The 23289-nt window shown below is 40.2% G+C and overlaps 1 protein-coding gene across 12 annotated transcripts; it reads left to right on the top strand.

Moving 5' to 3' along the window:
• Positions 1 to 1993: 1993 nt before the first annotated feature.
• Positions 1994 to 22588, top strand: LOC106649427 (TBC1 domain family member 24). Of its 12 annotated transcripts, none has more exons than XM_014366834.2 (11): positions 1994 to 3054; positions 11237 to 12006; positions 12119 to 12307; positions 12393 to 12517; positions 12587 to 12868; positions 12954 to 13172; positions 13818 to 13847; positions 16824 to 16910; positions 18767 to 18925; positions 19026 to 19255; positions 19383 to 22588. In XM_014366834.2, the coding sequence occupies exons 2-11, from the start codon at positions 11553 to 11555 to the stop codon at positions 19522 to 19524; spliced, it is 1917 nt and encodes a 638-aa protein (XP_014222320.1). In that variant the 5' UTR covers positions 1994 to 3054; positions 11237 to 11552; the 3' UTR covers positions 19525 to 22588. The 12 variants fall into 12 exon arrangements, with proteins under 12 accessions (XP_014222320.1, XP_023314945.1, XP_014222321.1 ...); XM_023459177.1 differs by lacking the exon at positions 16824 to 16910 and adding an exon at positions 13670 to 13735 and having other exon boundaries at positions 1995 to 3054; positions 11237 to 12005; positions 12109 to 12307; positions 19383 to 19524; XM_023459178.1 differs by lacking the exon at positions 16824 to 16910 and adding an exon at positions 13670 to 13735 and having other exon boundaries at positions 1997 to 3054; positions 19383 to 19524.
• Positions 22589 to 23289: the final 701 nt, after the last annotated feature.

Raw genomic sequence — 23289 nt, 5'->3', positions numbered from 1 at the left:
CCAAAACGTTACGACGAAAGCTCCCGCACTCCGATCTCCGGCGACGGGGCAACGATCTCTGCTTTATTTACGAACTGTAATACGTACCGATTTTGCAGATGCGCGACTCTATAGTACTTTGCAGACGATCTCTACTTTATCGTTTACCGCCGTATTTGCAACGCGAAATAGAGAGAGGTCAGCACCTACCGGGATCGGCGAGCTCGATCAATTTTTAGGAAATAACACACGAAATTAACGAGACGATGCGTAATGATGAGTGTCTGGAAGTCGATGTTGACATAAGAGTTAAATTAAAAAAGTGTAATAACTCAATTCAACATTTTTGATAAGCTTGTTTGTCGATTAAAGAAAGAATACTTTTTTGTTGTTTCGATTGATTCATTTCGAATCTATTTCGAATTCGTTCTAATCGTGGGAACTCGAATCCATTATCAGGTGTTTATGATGTTTCAAATCGATTTCTAAAAGCAGCGTGAATCAAGTACGCCCGATTCGGGCTACCTCCTCGGTAATAATGCAGTCCTAGTCTCGAGTGTCGTTACGATTTTTTCACTTTTACGAGAAACGACGACGATAAGAAGGCAGCTTTACAACCGAATAATGTTGTTTTGACGCATGGATTTTCTCAAAATCGACCTCGAATCTCGACTCATATATATTTTTATTATCTTCGCAATTGCGCGATCCGGGCTTATCTATCGGACGCTCGAGTCTGTAATTTCGTCTACCGCGCGAGTCGTCTAGAAAATGAAATTTCGGAAAAATTAAGCGCAAAAAACGTTCTTCCCATCGAGAGCTTTATTTTTTTTTTCTCACACGCCGAATCGATCTTTGATCGATCGATTACCGAGTAATCAACGGGGGATCGTAGCTTTACTTTTTTTTTTTCGTTGTTTGTCCAATTAATTAAAAAGCTGTTCATGAAAAAAAAATCACGATTTATGCCGATGCACGCGCGACGGGTGTGCGCCGCGAGTAAATCAGAGATAAGAACCAAGCCGCTGGGTAATTAATAGACGACGAATACTCGTACCCATAAACCTCATTATCGCCTTGTTGCGGGGCCAGTTATTCAAACAGAAAAAAAAAAGATAAGTATTTGTACTCGAGTTGACGCATACGTCGAATCGAGATTTCACGTGTTTGTTCTCTCACGATTCTTTTCTTTCTTCCTCTTCGGGCGCGAAAACGAATCCAAAAAGTATTGTCCCTCCGCAAGTCGAGCTTTTCTCAGTCGCGCCCTCGCGACTTTATGCCGTTCTCTCTTTTATCGATGTATATAAACGCAGTACACAGAGAGAAAGCTATAGAGAGGGAAGGCGCACGCGCGAATCGTTAAGCTCGATTTGCAATGAAAACGCGCGCGAAATGCAGCTCTTTATTTACGTATACTTTTTCCACCCTTTGTTGCTTGCAAATTTTTTTCCTTTTCGTTTCGTAAATTCGAATTATTATTTTCCACAATATTTTTGATCGAGTAACGAAAGGGACAACGTCGTCAGCGTTCGCACGTGCATTTCGTCGATATAACGTTTCACGCCCTTATCCGCAAAAAAAAACACGCGCAGAGTGCGAACAGCTGTGCGTCACGTGCCTGTGTGTGTGTGTGTGTGTGTGTACGCGTTGTGTTGGGTCGTGCGTACATGGTCGACGAAAACAGAGTCATGCACACCGACTTGACGTTTTTTTTTTCTTCTTAGGTATTATTTACTGCTCCTGCCTCGGGCACTATAGGCACCCATATACTATTTCAGCAGAGTTTACTAATGCAGGCATAGCTCCCGCAGCGATATACCCTGGAGTTTCATACAGCTATTCAAGTTCGTTGATACTTTTCAACATTACGTATAGCAACGATGTAATAATCGCGGGTAGCAGCCGCAGAGCGAATCCGCCGCCGTGGGTGCGCGCACGAGAGCAGTAGTACATTACAGTCCAGCGCTCAGAGCAGCAGCACTGCGAGAAGAGAGAGAGCCTACAATATCGCACACACACATATACCTATACCTATATACAGCTCGACTCTGCGCCTATTAGAGCGAGTTTTCGCAGTAATAGCGCAGCAACGAACGCGACAAGAAGCTCTCGCTCGAGCCTCAGCAGCATACACATTACACATACGTATATAATATAAAGGAGTCGTGTGTCGTGCAGTCGAGTCGCGCGACCGAAAACACGAAATAACAGCAGCGTATATATAGCTTGATTCGAAGCCTATCGATAAAATACATAGCGCAGCACACACACACACACACTCGAGAGGAGCAACAACAACAATAATAATAATTGCTCGTGTGTGCATAGGCTGTGTATTAGCTCTCTGGTGCGCGCGTGCGTGTATGTGTCTCTCTCTCTCTCTCTCTCGTTTCTGCCCAGTGAGTGTGCGAGTGCGTGCGATCCCCGCCTGTGTCAGTGTGCGCGTGTGTATAATACATTGCAATAACTATATCGCGCCTATATATAGGCAAGTGGATATATAGAGCCCACTGCTCTCTTATATACAACACTCGGCTCCACAGTCAGCAGCAGCAGTTCTCTCACACTTTGGCTACACATACACACATCTACCTATATACTCATCGTCGTACACAGCAGCGATCGCGGGGCAGCAGCAGCAGCAGCAGCAGCTCTGAAAAGCGCGTGATACACATTATATACATATAGTAACACACACAGACATATACACGACAGAGAAGAGAATCACCACAGACCCATCGGTGTACTCTAACTCTTTTGGCACGCACAGTAGCAGTCGCATCACATTGTACAAATAGGCAGGCTATATAATACTAACGCACGCACACCACCACCACCACCAACCGCATCTTCGTGGAAAAACGGAAGAAAAAAAAGTTGCACGCGAGTTAAAGCAGCAAGTTTTGGAAGACGTGCGAGAGAAGAAGAAGTAAAAAAGAGTGCTAAAATATACAGTTTTTGAGCTCTCCGAGTTGCATCGATATAGATATATATATACCGTCGTCGTCGCGCAGACACACACACACATGCAAAAGTACGTGTGCGCGAGTCTTCATGTATAATTCCCAGCAAAAAGTGAGTAAGATTACGTTAATTTCTTTCTTTTCCTTTTTTTTCGTTGTAAAAAGTGGGTAGATTTAGATTCGGTGTGAATGCATCGTCGTCATCCACAAGTGCGAGTGCGTGCGTTATATACAGTGTGCGAATCTGTCGATCCCATATAGTCTCTCTCTCTTTCTCGAGTTGAGATCTGTACGTCTTTCTCTCTCTCTCTCTCTCTCTCTCTATCTTCGCAATTGTAAGCTGTGCTCGTGTGTGTGTGTGTGTGTGTGTGTTAGTGTGCAGAAAGAATCGTATCACGTACGTGCAGTAGATATATACATATATGCGCGCGAGAAACTCAGATGTGTGCTCTCATCTCTCTCCGTGTCCTGTACCAGTGTGTCTGTGTGTGTGTGTGTGTGTGTAATTCTGTTGTTGTCGCCTGTATACGATTGGCACATGTAGGATCATCGCGAGTGAGTGTGTGCGATAATACAGTGTCCACCGATGTGCCCATCGTCGGGTGATATTATTAGCAAGTGTATATGGCCTTTTAATTACGCAAACTAATAATCGCGCGTGTGCATGTGTGCGTGATACATGTCACGTCTATATATCGCACCATCGTGTATCAGCACACGAGTGTGATCGTCGCGCGAATATCAACGAAGAAAGCAGCAGTAGCAAGTATAAGCGTAGGGCCCTGCTGATGACGATGATGATGATGATCGCAAACGGAGCTCCTCCTATAATAATATCTCTCGCAGTTTTATAATACACATATATAGAGCAGTAGCAGTCGTCGTATATTTGCCTTTTGCCGAGGCAGCTATCCTATACCCAAGTGTGTGTGTGTTCGTGTGTGTTCGTGTGCACGCAGTTACAATGTATCGTCGTTTCGCTGCTCCGAGCGCAGAAAATACAGTAGTGTTAGTGCGTGGTAAGAACGTCTGCGTAAAATTTATTTTTTCCTTCTTTCTTTCGCGCGAAAGGTACCTTTATCGCGTTTAATTATTTCACGTCGCATCGTTGCGAAGAATTGAAAAAAAAATGGAGAAGAGTCAGTGTCAGTGATACGAGCGTCCATATATACCTTAACGCAGAGACGGTATATAGTGGCATTTTGCTCGTCGTCGTCGTCGTGTAGTGTGCGTGTGTTGCTAGTGGTGTGCCTCGTGCTGCTCCGGAGCTGCTTCTCGACGTTCTCCGATCCCCCCGCTTCGAGACGACAGAGACACGCACGTCCAAGACAACGACGACGAGTTTTTCCTCTTTTCCTTTTTGCGTATATATACGCGTAATACTCGCGCGAGATAGCGATCGGCAAATTTTCTATATGTATGAGTCGTGTGTGCGTATATAATATAAATAATATAAACGTAAGAGTCGCAACTTTGGTCAGGCGACGACGACTGCGGTGGCCTCTGATATACGAGTGCGATTATTCGTATAGACTTGTAACTCGCATATATAGAGCAACAATAATCGTGAATCTTGTCCGTGACTCTTGTCTCTCCGTGCGTGCGAGAGCGATTTTTCCCTCTCCGTATACACACACACGCGTATACTCGATGCTCGTTAATCTTGCGTTAATGTCCGATCGCCGTTACAGTCAGGTAAGAGAGACAATGAATTATAATATCATATCTCGCAATACGAGGGGGCGAGGCGCGCGGGCCCACTGTATAACCGAAAAAAAGGGGGGAAAAAACGAACGATACTCCAAAATTCGCGTGTCTTTTTTTTCTGCTAGCTACACTCGCACTACTATATTTACTAGTGCAATCTTCTTTGTTCTCTTCGGCTAGCCGCGCGCACGCGTTCGCCTCTCCGAATTCTACACTTTATGACTTATTTGTCGACCCGAAACGTCGATCGTCGTCAGCCGTATATTTACACGAAACGTTGCTCTGCTTCGAAAATTCCACTTGTTATGTGCTATATAGGGTACAGGTTGATTCCGATGTGCGTTTATAAGAAGAAAAATAAAGATGGTAAACTACGCAGACCTTCATGAATGTATGTACTTATATACAACTTGCGAGTGTCATGCGGCAAAGTTCAAATGTAGAAATGTCATCGTCGGCTCTATATATAATACATATGAATGATATAGGTGACGACGACTATAGGTGTCATCTGTTCGTATATATACATATAAGTAATGAAATATATCGAGCGAAAATAAGTCAAGTGGCTCGCTCCAAACGTGTATATGTACGTATACGCGCGAGTCTGTGTTACACGAGACGATACGTCAAACCCACGAAATCTCCGCGAGCCTTGATACACCCAACATTCGTTCTAAATTTTCTCCCTTTTACCCAATATATACCAAGGCTAGAAAACGAGCAGAGATCACACCTGACTGCAGTGCACCGCTCGCGAGTAAAAACGAACGTATGTATAGAGAGAAAAAAAAAAGATAGTCACGCGACTACGCGTGTCGTGTGTGTACGCATGGCGCACAAAATGACGTGTACGTATATATACGAGAGATAAAATATGCCATGCGCTGATACAGTACGCGATATAGCTCATGGAGCGAGAGGTGCAACGTTCGTGCGTCGTCTCGAGGTGAAAGCTAGACGGAGATAGCGAATGGAAAAAATGATGTATCTCAATTCGAATGGTACCAACGATATATGTATACATTTTCTGATTGTAATGTATATCCGTCGGCTAATGACGGATGTACAATTCAATCGATGTAACGAAAAGTAAATACGAGTCGTATCGTCGTCGCGTATTTAAAATAATGTTGCACTGCACCTGCGCGCAATCGTTTGTATGTGTGTGACACATAGCTTCTTCGTATAAAGCTTTATACATTATACGCGATGCACCCCCTGCGCGCCGCCTGTCTCTTTGGTAATCGATTATTAGGTTAAAGCGATTAAAAGCAAGTAAAAAAAAAGAGTGAGAGACATCAACGTTTACCCTCGGTCTAAACAACTCGTATTGTATATAAATTGTCTCTCACGGCGTTGGCGATGGAAGTAAAGGAGAGCGAATATACATAAGATCGCGCCCATTTACCATCGATTTTACGCTCGCTCGCGAGCCATTGTAAAAATCCTCGGAGTATACCCCGTGCCTATGTAGTACACACGTATAAATGTGAAATGTTACCATGATATAATGGACAGCACATAGCGGTACGAGCTCGTGCTTGACCCTCAGCCACCCCCCTCGCGTACATATACATATTATGTAGTTCACGTACGTCTGTCTATCTGCCTCGAGAAAGAAAGAGAATATCGTGTGTCAAATCTTGACCCCTTGTATATAGGGTTCCAATCTTCATTTTCCACGTCGTCGTCTTCTTCTTTTCTCTCTCATCTTTTTTTCCGAGTATTTATGCGAGTGATGGACGATATACATTTTCACGCTCATCACGCGCGCGCGCGTTTCGACGATCTTGTGCGGCGGCGACGGGGGCTGTATATAATACATCGTTGCGGAATTCCGGAACGATATCACGTCGTGTTCTCGTGGTTATATTATAGGCGCCTCCAGCCCTGTCATGCACGCGTCGGCGAGATCCGATCGCAAAATCGATCCCCCTGTCACCCCCTAGCTCCATGTATCTATAATATAGCCACGAGCCATCGCAAGTCCGAGAAGAGAGAGCTTTCCAGACGATCGACGAAAAATTGTGTTATCGGCTCGCGTTGTCGGATGCGAATCTCTAACTATCTCCGTATCTTCTCTCATCTGCGTACGTGCGTTCTCTCTCGCATACAGACTATAACTATACACGCTCGGGCGCGTGGCGCAATAATTAGGTAAAAATTCGTGACACGCGCTTCGTCTCATCTCTCTCGCATATATATCAACATCGTTATAATATAGTCTATATCGTCGGCCGATGCTCCAGAATTCGAAATTTTTCTGGAGCAGCGAGTTTATTATTACACTATAAGCAGCAGTAGCAGACGGTGTATACAATACAGGTTGTCGCGCGCGAGCTTCTGTATATGTATGTATATAACACATTCATTCGGTGACACCGCTGCTACTCTGCCCCTCGCGGAACACGCGGAGGAGAGTAGAGGGAGCGTCGCGCGCGAGTTTGCTTACATTCTGCCTACAGTGCGGGTATATGTATAGGTGGTGGTGAGCATAACGTTATATAGCACAAGTCGCTTGTCTGAGTGTGTGTGCCGAGCGCACATGACGATCGATTGACTCCTGTTAAACACACATTCGTTCTCGCGCGCGCGCGAGACACACACAGTAGAGGCGATCGAAAGTGTCACATGTGTGCGCGCGTGTGTGTGTGTGTGTGTGTGGAGTTATTATAACGCCGATGCACGCATGTGTATATACGCGATGAAAGCTACTGCTGCTTCGCCTTGCACGGGGGAGGTAAAATTTTCTTCTTTTTTTTTTCTTTTTTCTTCGTCATTATTATTATTATATACGAAGCTTGCGCGCCTCGACGACGACGACGAGTTGCAGCTATACAATACTACATACACGCGGCCGCGATGTTTATATATCGAGGAAAAATCAATCTCGTACCTATACAGGTACTTACTATATATACCGAAGATGATGTGTCTTCTTGACGTTCAGTTTAGCCGCTATATTGTATACCGACGTCGTGTGGAGCGTACGGGTCACACTGCACACAGCACATGTGCTTTTCGCGCGCGTCAACGTCGTCGTCGTCGTCGTCGTGCGAGATATCATAATGTCACTGTGTCATGATCTCTTTCTCTCTCTCTCTCTGTAAGGCGGCCGTGTGCCGTCTATATAGCATACGCTCGTATACACAGCATGAATAGAGAGGTATGAATCGAACGTATACCATTCGTATTGTGCGAAACGTTATTTTCGGAGTTTTTCTCGAATCGTCTACATACTACACGAGCCAATATTGCTAAACGTTTTTGCGCTTCGCTCGCTGTCCGCAGACGAGTCGAAGATGAACGATATATTAATACACGACTCCGTTTTTATATATACCTATATATATTTTGTGCGCTAATGTAGTAAACGTCGCGCGAGGATGCGCACATGTCTGCGCCTTTTCACATACTATACGAGGGGGGGTGGTGAACCTGTACGAACTCGCACGCGCTCGTCTCAGCTCTTCATTGGCTTTTTTGCTCTCCTCCGTTCTATCTCTCTCTCTCTCTCTCTCTCTCGCTCACCTTTTTTGCATTGTTGTGAGTCTATACACGCGACGACTTCGCAGACACACAATATTATACCTGTATCGGAGCACAAAGCTCACTTACTCTCGAGCAACGAACGCTTATTGTATACGCGAGCGGCTCTCCCGAGATATTATCGCTCTCCACTTTTAGCGCAACGCGTGAGTGTGTAAATGTTGATATCGTACACAATACGAGTGTTATTGTTATTATTATATACACATGTGCGCGGAGTGTGCGTGTGTGTACGTGTGTGTCATGACTACTGCAGCAGCAACACGCGAGAGCGAGACCGCTGACAAGTAACAAAACAATAACAACAAACGAGGTTTTTGAACCGAACGCGACGCTGGTATAATTCCTCGATATACCTATATATATACAATGTAAAATGTATTTCTGCTCGTTCGGAGTAGGTGATTTGTGTTTTCGACAAGCCAAGAAGAGATGATGCAATTTTTTCTTTTTGCATTATAATACAACACTGTGTGTGTGCGCGCGCGCGCGCCGCAATTAATTCCTCTCTTTCCGCTCTCTGCCGCTGAAAAATCGTGCCGTATTAATAATGCAACAACAAAAACGAAAAAAAAGGTGTACAGGCTTGTGTGTCGAGATACGATGCGCTCGCGTGTGTGTGTCTATGTGCGCGCGACTGTTGTTTGTGCACATGCTATTTTCGTCTCGTGTGAATAACTGCGGCGCGCGGGGTCAACGAATGCTTTAAACGCAAAATCATTAGTTAAACATAATAAACATCTATACGTGTGTGCTAATGTGTGTGTGTTGTGTGATTGTGTGCGGAGGTTTTCTTACAAGTCCACGAAGACACGTGTAAGTGTGAAATCGAGTTACCTGTCGTCGACAGGCGACGTTCTTTCTCGCTCGCACACACGTACGTACCACACGTTGACGTTGATGACGACGACGATTCGAGTTGCGACTTTTTTTTTCGCACGCGTTTATAGCTGGTAAACATTTTTCATCGACGTTGTAAAATAAATTGGCCGATGCTAAACAGACGCTTCGGTGGAAATTATTCGTGTTTCTCTCTCGGGTTTACATGGGAATTTTTGTATAATTAGCGTACAAAATGTAGTTGTGCAAAGAATCATCATCGCTTACCAAAGTAATGCAATTAGTACACGTAATTCTGCAAATTGTGATTCAGATGTCGAGCTTTTTACAAGGAAATTCGTTGATGTAGCATGCGATGCACTCTACCCAACATGCTCGTGTGGCATCATGTGATTTGGAAAGCTGCCATCTAAACATCTGATCTCTCTTGTGCGTCAAGTGAGGCATTACTCGAATGTTTTTGCTCCGTGTGTAAATTCACTGCAAAGTTTAGCATTTTGGAAAATACAAAGAGAGCTTCGGGAGTAATTCGAAAGAACCGATTCGAATGTATTGCTCTGTAAAAGCTCGAGTACGGTTGAATTCTTGTAGTTGGTAATGCTTAGCTCGCAACATGATTCTTCGATATTTTGTTTTGTGTAACGGTAAATAACTCTGCTAGAAATATTTATACTCTCGAGTGGTTCGAATGGTAACACTGTCGAGATAATATTATCTGGTAAGCGCATTGTGCACATTAAGACCGATCGCTCGTCTATAGCCTCGTAAAATAATTGTAAATCAGAGATCTAAAATCAGCGATTTAAAAGCTTTCGAGCAAAACAACGTTGAATTTCAAAATACAAAAACAATTGATTGAAATTATTGATCGATACTCGAGCACACTTTCGATGTGTCAATGTTTAATCTTCATTATCACAAAAGTTGATCTTTGCGCTCGCGTGAATGAAAAAGGTTAATGCGTCATCTGCACATTTTTATTAAAAATAGTCTTCTTTTAATTGTACGTGAAAATTCATCAATATTACTCATTTTCTAATGAATAATGATCGACTTTATCGAAAGAGTGTGTGGGTGCCTATACGTATACTATTGTGGACTCGAATAGCATTGTTATCACATTTTATTGCTCTCGCGCATGGGCAATAATACAAAAAAAAATGCGTTATCTCTTTCCTTGAAGGAAAACTACTATATAAGCGAGGCCAATGTCTCGAGAATAAATTGCATTGTTTACGGCTGCGTTGGGACGGTTTTAGACAAAACACGCGTGCTATACACGAATTATACACTTCCAAACGTGAATATTGACTCTTTTACAAAAAGAAAAGAAAGGCATAATTGTCGGCAAACACAAGAGAGAACATCGATGCTCGACGTTTGTATAAATACACGTATATGTACAGAGATGGCTTTGAACAGCTACGTAAATAATTGTAAGCATCGATCAATCAAGCGCAGCGATTTATCGCCGCTCCATAATTCGCCATTAATTAAGCCGTCGCGCCCCGCGGAGGAGAGCTTCCGTGCGCCGCTGTCAAATGGCGCGCGATTAGCAGCGCAAAAACTGCCGACTAACGTCGTCGTGCGTTCATATGGACAGCCCCCCTCGATGGTCTAGTCGCTCTTTCAGCATCCCAAAGTTTCGGCATCGTCGCAGAGGGATTATGTAGGCTCGAATACGTATAATTTATACAGCACTCGCGCGTCACTGTACCGCTACTACTACTGGCTATTACTGCTGCTGATGACGATGACGCGAGTCTCTGCCGTATATGTGTGTGCGTTAGGATATGATCTTTTTCGCGTTCGCCTCATCATCATCATCATCGTCGTCGTCGTCATAATCTGCGGGGGCACATTAATTCGATCGGAGATTGTAAGCGAGCGAGAACTGCTCTTCTAGGCTGCTACAACCTTGCTTCGCTCTTGATATTATGTAGCTTCGTCGTCGTCGTCGACGCCGCTTACAAAAGACGATTTATCACAATTCTTGGCGATTACGATAACGACGATAAACCCTATTTTTACATCAATGCGTTCACGTTGATGTGTCTGTGTCTGTGTCTGTCCGACCTATGTATATATTTACCGAATGCGTGTGTGTCTGTATGTGTGCTGCATGGGGGGAAAAACACAAACCGCCTATATATATTTATTCGCTAACTTTTTCCTTCTCGCTTTCTTTTTCGCAGATGTACGCTGAAAGTTCGAAGGAAATTACGTAAAGTATCTGTCGTCAAAATGCCTCCCGCCTGGAGCTTCGATAATCCAGGAGCAGCTCCCTAAAAGCTCGCTTCGGAGAGCTTCCAACAAATAAGCAAAAAAATAAAAGGCCAGTGCTGTATCGACCGAGCAAACACTTTGGACATCACACACACACACAGCTAGAGGAATCTTCATTTTAAAAAAAGCAAAAAATTAAACAAACAAAAAAAAATAGAAAAAAAAAACTTGAAAAAAAAAATCACTCAAAAAAAGTCAGTGCGACGCCGTGGCGTCGTTTGAAACATGCTCGTAACGCCGTTTCCCAGCTCGATAGACAATAATCAGCAGCAGCCGTCGCAGGAGAACAACGAGTTGATCGAAGGAGACGGCAGCATGATGAACAAGCAGCCACAGAACAAGACAGCCGGCGGCTTGGCTAACAACGAGGTCGGAGTCGGCGAGGACGACAAGCACCAGGAGCCGTTTCCGCCCCACGTCGACGTCGAGAACATCGTGATACTCTCCGAGTCGCCGAGCAGCAAGCGCCAGACCCTCAAGACGTTCGCCGAGGTGCAGGCGCTGCTGCAGGCGGACAAGGTGCGCGAGGTCAAGCTGATTCTACGAGAGAACGCCTGGCCGCTCAACAACGGCATCCGGCGGCAGCTCTGGCCCGCCCTCATCAGCCAGCACGCCAGCGTCAACAAGGCCATCGAGGGTTACTACTGGGAGATGGTCTGCCAGGTGCTGGGAACAAGTGGTAAGTATTTGATGCCGATGCGGGCAGTAAGGGGGGAGTAGGGGGGACGATGAGCTTTGCCATACTTTTTTTAAAAAATTACATCCAACTATGGACAAAAACGAACTCGCAGAGATACCGGAGAACTCGATCATGCTGCCGCCGTTCGTCGACAGCTCCCATTGCCTGTCCTACAATCTGACGCGCCGGGGCAGGAGCGTCGCCGACAGGATCGTCTCCATACTGGGATTCGCCTGCCCGGACATCACTTACAGCCCGTGGTTGTATCCCATAACCGCGATTTTATTGCATTTTTTGACGGGTAAGAGAGAGAGAGAGAGAAGAGAAGAAGCGAGAGCTTTTAATTCAGAAAACTAATGATTCGAATGATTTTTTTTTTTTTACAGAGGAGCAGTGTTACAATTGCATACAATATTTAATAGGATCTAAGAAGAAAATGTTTATCACACAAACCAAGCTCGTTTACGAATGCACATGGAAAACGGTCGAACAAATTACCAAAAAACATGTGGTACGTGTCAACGAAACAAGTTCAAGTTCTCGAGAAAACGTCTTTATTTTTTTTTCTCTCTCTATTTAGAAATCGGCTGCGATGCATTTGACCAGACACCTCTCGGGCTCTCGAGCCGAGAGAATCTACATGGACTGGATCTGGTGGATTCTGCAGCTGTTGCCGTTTCAACATCTAGTCAGAGTTATGGACTGTTTTTTGCACGAGGGCATCAAGGTCTTCTATAGGGTAGCGATGGCGATCATTTTGCTGTTTTACAAGTACTCGTCGAATCAGGATTCTGAGTGGATGGCCGAGATTAATAAGCACGGCGTGGATCAGGCCCTCTCAAAGTTCTGCCGGCAGATGCCTGTAAGTATACACGAATCGATATGGATACCTGTGCGGTTGGATTTTGTAACGAATCGTTCGCGCGTGTGTTTTTTTTTCCCAACAGGTATCGCCGGCAAAATTTCTGAAAACTGCATTCGGCATTCGGAATCTGACCTCGAATTACATATCGCGGGTGTTTATAAGCACCGAAATGAATCTCCGTAGCCGTTACGCCATGACCGGATCCAACTCGCTGGTCAAGTCGCGATCCACCGACACCCTGCCGACCAGCCAGTCGCAGATGAACATCCAGATGATGTCTCACACTCTCACGATTCGCGAGGTAAGTGAAGTCTCGCGTCTGGGGATTCTTATCCCTCTATATATATTTTTTTTTATTAAACTTCGTTCTGCCCTTGAAAAAGAGTTTTTTTTTATATATACATTGGTGAAAGAAAATACTACTAACGTAGAGAGCAGAACAATAACTACTTAGTTTGGCCAAACAAGAACTTTTTTTTGTATCATTTGTATTTAACTCCTAATTAGTTTCTATTTTTTTTTTTACACTCTTTGTACTTTTATTTTTTATCTTTACTTACCAAAGTGAATAATAACAATGGTGTAAGGTTATATATAAACGTGATTGACCTTCAAAGTATTTCACAGTTTTAACAAATTTATGGTTTCTATTTTATATACATGGTTGCTTCATACAAATCCGCACGTTTCTTTAAAAAAAAAACTAAGTAGACGACCGTAATAAGACCGAATTTGTTTTTTATTTTTTTTACTAACCTATTTTTTCCTTTTTCTTTTTATTTTGTTTTATATTCCAAGGCGAGAGAATTTATAGAATCTATGATGGAGAAGCCGAATCAGATTTTCTCGTATGCATCCATAAACGTATTTTTTTTATTCTTTATCTATTTTTTTTCAACTTTTTCAACGTCTACCACCGATTTTCAAATGTTCACTTATTTTTCAGCAAGAATGTGAAGACTCTTACAAAGACAGGGTATCGTATGATTATCTTTTTGGAAAATGTGCCGTTTCGTTTCATGTGCTATCACCTACTACTACTACTACTTACATTTTATTTCATTTTATTTTTTTACTTTTTGAATCCTTTTTACAAGTACATTCAAAAGAAAGGCAAAAAACATTTTACTTTTGCGCGTGTTTTCAAAACTCTCTGCCCGCATGGCAGCGTGTTACTTGCGTTGCTCCTTTTTTTTTAACTGTCTTACGGCTTCATTTTTACATCTATACTGTGCCATGGAAATGCGCTAAACATTAATACAAAAAAAAAAAAAAAAAACGCCGCGCTGTGCCTGCAGCTGCTACCATTTCACTTTTAAAATTAAAAAAGTGGTTTTATTCTTCGTGTGGCATTTTTTTGTCGATCGATATTCTCATGGCGACATTCGCTTTTTGGTACATATATATTTTTTTCACGACATTTCCCAACGAAATGACGAAGAAAATCATACTACGTGAAATATACGTGTCCCGAGAGGTAACAAAAAAAAAAAGAACGATTACATTTTCACACCTCATATCCCATCCGTCGCGCCGCATCATCGATATTTGTACACGTTTTGTATTTTGATTTCCAACAATTTCTATATGATATCTCATCGTCGTATCGCGTTCAAATATTAAATGTTTGCTCCGAACAAATGGCGAACGCGTGCGCGTGTACCATAATTCTTTATTCTTCTTCTTCTCTTTTATTTCTCTCTAAATTCGCGATATCAGTCGGGTTCGGAATGAACAACGATTTACGATTTGCTTTTCCGTCGCGTCCGGCTTTTGAGAATTTTTTTTCTCTCTCTCTCTCTCTCTCTCTCTTTCACGGTGACATCACACAAGACTTCATCCAACACGCACACGCTCTTTTTCACTCTCACTCCACTCATTCTACCTCTTTTTTTCTCTCTCTCTCTCTCTGTTGGCGTGCACGTCAACTCAGGCACATGAGATGCGGCGGCTCTCGCGTGAATCCGTCGCGCGAAATCTCGTGACCGCGCACGGCTGCTATATAATATAAAATACACACATTCGAAGTATATATATGTATACATACACGAGCACACGCGGCGCGCGGCATTAGCGAGAGAATGCAAGACTACTACCTACTACCACTACTATGCTACTAAACTAGAGATCTATTTTCGCCTCGTTGCGTGTGAATCAACCGCGCGCGCTCGTCGAATTGTGTCAACATTGGCACGACCGGCTTCTTCGGCTCGCGAGAGGGAATGTATAATTAAGAATTACGATGCGATTTTGTGTTTTCTACCTCTTTCTCTATCTTGCGTTGATGCTTTGTTGTTGTCATTTTTTTCTTTCTATTTAATTTTCGTCGATATCGCATGGACGAGATGCGAACGCGCGTGACAGCATTCGACGAGCGGTAGAGCTTTTTCGTTTGACTAATTTTTTTTTTTATATTTAAAAACAAATGGGTGAATAACTAACGAATAACTTTGATGTTTGGCTTCCGATTGCTAATATTGGTGATTAACTAAGCGTGTGTGTTTGTGTTTGTGTCCGTGCGAAGGTATTAACTCTTTTAACGCTTCCGTTGTATTGGCTCTCTCTCTTTCTCGCTATAATTTTTTTTCTTCTCTCCAAGGCAGAAGCTTGCAAAGCTCGGATAAATTTTTCAAATGTTTTTCTTCGGTTTGCAAAAGAAAAAAAGAAAAAAAATAAAAAAACGACGAGAAAAGTATCGAATCGCGTGCATGTATAATGTATATCTCTTCGCAAACATCGCGGTGGGCGTCTATTTTCGTTCTTACGTCGATCGCCGAGAAATCCCACATAAGTTCGTGTGCTGCTGTTGCTGCTGACCGAGTATATAATACAGAAATAGATTTTACACAAAGCAAAATGTATGTACGTATATATACCTGGCCTGTCTTATCGAAGGCAATGAATTTTCTTCGGCTCTCTGGACAAGCTCTCGCCTCTATGGCGAATCAAAGGGGTGTTGGGTTGGGCAGGGTTTACATTATGTTTTTTTTTTACTCCTCTCTCTTTTCGTATATACGCGCGCCTGCTGAGAATTTCAATTTCAAGCGCAGGTGAAAGAAAGACAGACAGCCTACTTGATGTTTTTTTTTTTTTTTTGCAAATACCGGTATAGCTTTTATTATTCTTGGTCAATTTGTTTTGAGCGCTCTTACGCAACCGAGTGTGCTCCTTCTATTTTTTTTGCCTTCTCTCTCGTTTGTTTTAACAAAATTTCGTGCAAATTTTTTCGAGTTGGTTGGCCCCTCAAGCTCTCGGGGGCCGCGAAATCATTGACCACTGAGTCATTCTTCATTTATTGTAACATCTCTACTTTCCCGAATCGTTTCCCGCTAATAATTCTTCGAACATGAATTTTACGTTTTAACCTTGAGCGATGGTTTTCACTTGTTATATATATATATATTTTTTCCTACATACATTATGAATTCGTCGCTTCTGAAAGTTGATGTACTCGATGTTTGTTTATTCTCCAATTATAAAATATAAAATAAATCCTCCGAGCGCTTATACCATGTGCGTATTTTGATATACATAAGTAAGCGAATCATAATTAATATTAAAAAGAAAAAAAAACTCTATGACTGAACTCAATTAACAATAGCTCATAAGAATATATGAAAATATATCTATTTTACAGTACTAAATTTTTTTTTAATATTTCTGTGTGTTTTGCTGCATTCCCGACAATTACCTAATGGATTACCAAAAAAAAAAAAAAAAAAACAAACCAAAATATATCAATCATGCAACCGAAAAATACCAATCGAAAAAACAAAAAAAAAAACAATGTAACGAATTATGTGTCTTCTTCGACTTCTTCTTGCATTGTTGTGTGTGTGCGCGCGCCTCCGCCTGCACCTCTACTCTTCTTCTCTGCGCTGCGCATAAACTACCCTCTGCGTCGCACAACAACTGTCGTTGTGTGTGTCTCTCGCATTGAATTGATAAACAGGGCGCCCACAGTCCCGGACCACGCGCCCAATCCCTGGGCGTTTATCCCATACAAAACATTAAATCGCAGATATGCGATCAGCCCGATGTAAGTATAAACGATCGATTATTAAAAAACCAAAAAAAAAAAAATTTAAACCACATTGTCCGCCAAAAATTGTGTACATACATTATATAGATTTTTTTTCCTCGTTCTTACTACCATAATCTATATATACACCTTAAACATTTATATTAGTATAATTGTGTTAGATCCCGAAATTATTTTTTAGTAGATTACCTACTTTATTATTTTCACGTTGTTATATTACTCATCTAGAATAGATAGGCCATTCGACCATATATATACAGCATTGACATTGTAGGCCTTTGAATTTTTGTGCCTGCGTTTGCATTTTAAAACAATTGTCAGCGTAGTTTTTTTGATTGTTTTGTACTTTTGCTGTTTTTGATTGCTCTCTCTCTCTCCCACAGCAGCTGTGTTTTCGCCTTCGAAAGACAATCGTATATAAGCTCGCTCGAAACGTTCGGTATCATCATCGTCGTCGTCATTATTATTTTTTTCCTTTCTTCTCTCTCTTAATTAAATATTAACTCGGTCGATATTGGCTCTCGACAAATAAGCCATCATCATCGAGTTTGGTCAATTTCAATAATTCGCCTCCGCGCGATGTTTATTTTCATTCGACATTCATCGTGTGCATCATCGTGCATCATCGTCGTCGTACGTACACCGGCGGCGTGCGGCCATCCTACCCTTTTCGTAGATTTGTATATTTATTGGAAATCATACGCACACGTATATATGTACGTTCTCGTTGATCGCGTAAGCAAACTTGTTTTTTATAAGGTAAAAAAACGATATCTCACTCTCTCTCTCTATTGCTCGCGCGTCACACGCTCGATTGGCTTTTACACGCACCGCATACGTGTAGCATTATTAATAATACTTTAACCATCGATTACATAACATTCGTCATCTCTCTCATCGGCGTGCTGCTATACATATTTACTGCATCGTTGCTTTTTTTTTGTTACCTTTTGGGCATGGTATTTTTTTTTTCTAATTATAAATAATAAATAATCTTGCACACACACACGCGCGTAGTACAGCGCACAGCTTTGGCATAATATTAATCGCAATTATAAACCAGTAGAATACACCTCTTATTTATATATAAATGTGTAACACAAATCTGTCTTTATTTTTATCATCGCACTCGCACACGCGTGTGTACATCATTTATACGTCGGATTTATTTCACGTTGCGTGTGTGTGCATATTATAACACACTCATCGAGTAGCTGCCGATTGATCAAAAAGCCGACTATACTACTCGATGATCTACTCGTATCATGCTAATGAGATCGCCGCCAGAGCGCTTAATAACAGATTACCCGCGAGCAATTTGCATTTATTAATACGAGTGTTAATTAATTGACGTTTATCGCGATACACGATCGCGGCGTTAGACGTCAACACACACTCTCTCTCTTTTTCTCGTGTATTTTGGATTTATTAGCTTGTATTTCCATTAATAACGTAAAAGAAAAAAAGTCTCTTTTGCTCTCACTCTGACTCTCTTGAACGAGCGAAAAATTTCACATTTTTCCACGCTCGTTCGGTCGTCGAACGACAATTTATTTTATTATTATTTATTTTTTTTTTTTTTTTGCTGAAATTCGCGCGCTTGGCTGTCGATCATTCTTATGGAGCTTTCAACGATAAAACATGAAATAAACATTTTTTTTTTTAAGTTTGACTCGTTTGTTAAGCTTCATCTCGTCTTTCTCTCTCTTTTTTTTTTTTTCTCTCTCTCTCTATCTCCATCTCTATCACACTATCTTTTGCGTGTACACCATCATCTTTGTCACGACGAAATATTAAAGAGAAAAAAAAAACTCGTTTTTGTCTGTTTTCCATTGGGGGATTCCGCCAAGCAGCTCTTCACCCTGTGGTCCTGGTTGCCCGTAAGAATTACCATGTACCAGCCGGTCCTTTTGTATACGACTGAAGAACACGGCTGTTCGCTGACAACGTTCTACGTTCGTGTAGAAAAATACGAGCCAACCCTCATGATGATCAAGACTTGTAACAATGAGGTGAGCAGCGGCAGCGACCTTGATTCAAGCTCTCGCGATGTGCAGCATTGTCTTATTTTAATTATTTTTTTTCTTTTTTTTTGCATTGCGTTTATTACAGGTTTTTGGTGCGTATTGTTCGACCCGCTGGTGCGAGAGAAATTTGAAGGACGACAAGGGCAACAGACAGGCCTACTTCGGCACGGGTGAGACATTCCTGTTCAGTCTATATCCCGAGAGAGCGAAGTACGCCTGGGTCGGCATGGACACGGCCCACAGCGATTCCAAAGTCGATCATTCGGCCGAGCTGTTCATGGCGGCCGACGCGAAGATGTTAACCATCGGCGGTGGGTGAGTGTCTCTCTCTCTCTCTCTTAATTTTCCACGTCACACGACGCACACGCGGTGTAATCGATACCCCGATCATCGTTATTATTCTATTTTTTTTTTAACTTTTTTTTCCACTTGCTTTTCGCAGCGAGGGTCAAGCAATATGGATGGACGAGAACATCAGGTACGGCAAAACGGATCGCTGCTCCACGTTCAACAATCCGCCGCTGTGTGCGAGCGGCGACTTTGAGATACGCGTCCTCGAGGTCTATGGTTTTCACGGCGCTTAAAATTGAGCGAGCGAAAAGATTTAAAGAAAAAAAACAAACAAACAAACTAAGCAGCAGTAGTAGAAACAATGAAGTTATAGGAACAAAAACAAAATAAATAGAAAACAAAAATGAACGGCAGCATTATTAATAATAATTAAAGAAAAAAAAAAGAGTAACGAGTATTCGATTTCCTTACTGCCATTACGAGCGTCTCTCTCTATATAATATACTGTATGTATCTATATGCGTGTATAACGAACATATAATCTATTTTTCTGCTCTCACTCAGCAATTTACATTTAGAAGATACACTCGAAAATATTGATAAATATATACATTTGTATATATTCCAATTGTCGTTAGGTTCGTTACGATTTTTTTTCATTAAACCAAATGTTGAACTTTCTCGTTATCGAAGAAAAAAAGAAAGAAAGAAAAAATCGATGAGAGAGAAACAATCCCTCGTTCGCCTAATGATTAGCTATTTTTTATTAAAACAAAAAACAAAACATATATATGATGTGTAAATGCCTTGCTATCAAAGCTATTGCCCATCGATTCGTGAGAATCTTCGATTATAAAAATTAGACGTATAGGTACTCGAAAGCAAAGAAAAAAACTTACACACGGTTTCGTTACAATTACAACACGAACGTAGAGAGACCAAGATTTGCACGAATGAGTAATTTTTATTGAATCGCCATTGTAATTATTTTACAATGACAAAGTTAAAAGAGCAACCAAATTTTGTTTTCTTCTGCGTAAAAAGAGAATACTTGATTGTTTTTCATCCGTTGAATAGAACGGCACGAGGCCTATATACAGATTCGAATGAACAAATATGTATTCATATAGTCTATTTTCTATAAATATATATTGTATATTACAATTGTGTTTGTCCTTGTTGACATATATTCGGAAAGAATACATGAATGAAAAAAAAATGCTTTATACAAATTAAATCAACAAAAATATGTGTACAGAGGCTAACGGCCGGTCGCTAGTACTCTGTGCCATGAAAAATATGTTGATAGTCGCGTAAAAAAATCTGTTATTATCGACATTAATTGTTTGTAATATCTGACAATAACAATTATAAAAATGACACAACAAAATAGATTTTTGATCAAAACACACGTAGTTGAATGATTCTTTGTGTATCTTTTTTGTACCCTCTACTTGAAAAAAATGAAAAACGAACGATATGATTCAATAGTGAGATTACTTAAAAAATTGTTGAATCAGAGATTTAAGATAATTCATTTAAAACCATTGTGTAAATATTATATTTAATCGTGTCTGTTTATAATTTATAAAAATGCATTGATATTTGTACAAACGCGAGTTGTTTCATAGCGATTTATTTATCATTTAGGCTTGTTATATTTATATTGTAGCTTTACGTCGATGTTAGTAAAAAAATGTTTAAGTTTGTTTTTTATATTGTAACAAGTCTCTCTTTCCTGTGTATATATTATAAATATTTTATCGTATTATGAACTAGGCGAACGTAAACTATCGGAAATAATGTAATTTGGTAGTTGGTGCTGGCGCACGCGAGTCTGTGAGAGAAAGAAAGAAAAAATGGAAGACTAGTCGAATGACATCTCATCAGTTTCATTCTATATATGATAAATTAATTAATTACGAACGATACATGTATTTTGCATACACGTTTCTATATATTGTCGTAGAGTTCAGACAAAATAAAGTGGCTGGCACCACCGCAAAGAAAAAGCGATCAAAATTTTCGTTTTAGAAAAAAAATATAAATATATATAAACATATATGTATTTTTTCAACAATTTTAAGCTTCGCAAAATAAGCATTATTACTATTTTTTCTCGCACATATAACTGAGCATATGAACATACAAAATACACACGGATATGATCAGATAAAGCGCATGTATATCTAACCATGAAAGTATTTCTAAACTATAAAAGATGTCGAATAAATTATCATGACCCCAAGTGTAGTATTATGTAGTAGCAAATGAGAGAGGACTGAAAATGTCACATGACTATTATATTTATATAAAACAACAAATCATCGATAATTCGTTTGCTTGAATGCTGTAAATTATATAAGAAAAGATATAGCAAACTTTTAGTTGTCTTCTATGATAAAAAAAATATGTTTTTACCAAAGTGTGCGTAAGACATGAGAGCTTACGTGTGCGCACTACACTCACAAAACGGTATTGTTGAATAAAAAGCACGTTATGCAGTATGATTGAACAATACGAATGATTTTATGTCTATAACAAACGCTGTATAGATTACAAATCGAATATCGAAAAGTTTTAAATAGTTGTTAAAGAAAAATCGAAAAAATGCATGAAAAAACCCAAATCAATTGTTGAAGCATTATTTAAACTTAGAGAAAAAAGATTAGATTGCATTAGAAATAGAGAGTGCACGAATAATCCTGTGCGCGTAACGATGCATATCATAACAGTCACGCCGAGCGTGAAACGAATCATTCGATGTTTTTGTGCAATTACAGTTCACATCCGAGAGCAAATTAACTGTAATAAATCTTTGTAGACTTATATAAAAAGTAGAGATGCAAATAAAAGTTGAATTTATAATGTCTGTTGAACACGTGAGATGCGTTTGTTTTTTTTCTTGCGAGGAAAAAAGCGCGTATTTAGCATAATACAAATACTTAGTTGGTACTCTTGTGTTATTACAATGGATCTCATGTTATAAAATATTAATTTACGAAAAAGAAACAGAATGCAGTTAAAATAATGCAATAGAATTTCAGTTTAGAGGAAAAATCCTTTTTTCAAGCAATACCTACTACTGCTACTACTACTACTACTACTACTACAACTATTACTACTACTATTTTTGAGATTGAAAGCGTCGATAAAAATAACGCAGAGTATCAACGCTTTCTTTTTTCGAAAAAACCTCTGTACAAATTCAAAGATAATTTAATTACTTTTACTGCGTGCAAGTGTAATTGCCTGATGTCAATTGTAAAAAGATTGAGTTTAAGTATGTATCAATTCATATTAATCGCAAATAACGAACTAGAACAATTAAAAGTGAGTCTTTTAAGCTATACTATACATTTATTGTTCGTTGATTAATTTTTTTTGTACAGTTTAGCATTTAATATTAGTTTTTGTACTGGAGTCAAGAGCTGATGCCGTTATTTTTTAATGGTATTTTTTGATAAAATTATGTTTTAGCTATTCATATAAAAGTATTAATGATACATTTATTTCTATGTGTTAAATGCAACTCCTCTTTTTCAACCAATCTCTGTATTATAATTTACAGTTCCATAAAGTTAAGTTTATTTTGTTCTCTAAGTGCAACATCATAAAAAATCATTAATATTTTTAAAAAATACGCGGTACTCAGTCTTGAAAATGTAAGATTTATTCTGTAGCCGTTGAAGCTTACTTTTTAAATTGATGTAAAACTTGACATCGTAAGCTTAATGAAAAAAAATTATGGAAGATTTCGATAAAACTTGAGCGTCGAAGTTATTTAAGTAAAAAAAATCAATGAATTTTATTATCATACAAGTCCAATCGTTTTTGTAAAAACTCTACATTTTAACGAAAGAAATTTAGAGAATAGTCGCCAATTCTAAACAATTCATTATAATCATTAAAACCAATTAATAGACTGCAATATTGTTTATTTAGTGAAGTCTTGATTGAGCAGTAAAAAAAGAAGAAATACCGTACACAGTTTTAACTGGTTTATATTTATACTGATGAAAGACAAATTGAACGAAATCAGACGATATTTTATATCA

Source organism: Trichogramma pretiosum, unplaced genomic scaffold (assembly GCF_000599845.2).
Source record: "Trichogramma pretiosum strain Unisexual culture from Peru unplaced genomic scaffold, Tpre_2.0 scaffold23, whole genome shotgun sequence".
Taxonomy (NCBI): domain Eukaryota; kingdom Metazoa; phylum Arthropoda; class Insecta; order Hymenoptera; family Trichogrammatidae; genus Trichogramma; species Trichogramma pretiosum.
Note: the sequence above shows the minus strand (reverse complement) of the source record. Positions and strands in the feature narration are given on the sequence as shown.

Excerpts from the sequence above, each read along its gene's own strand:
- LOC106649427 (XM_014366834.2), top strand. The coding sequence starts at position 11,553 with ATGCTCGTAACGCCGTTTCCCAGCTCGATAGACAATAATCAGCAGCAG. Across the intron at positions 12,518-12,586 it reads AAATTACCAAAAAACATGTG|AAATCGGCTGCGATGCATTT; the intron begins GTACGTGTCAAC and ends CTCTCTATTTAG. Across the intron at positions 19,256-19,382 it reads ATGTTAACCATCGGCGGTGG|CGAGGGTCAAGCAATATGGA; the intron begins GTGAGTGTCTCT and ends TGCTTTTCGCAG.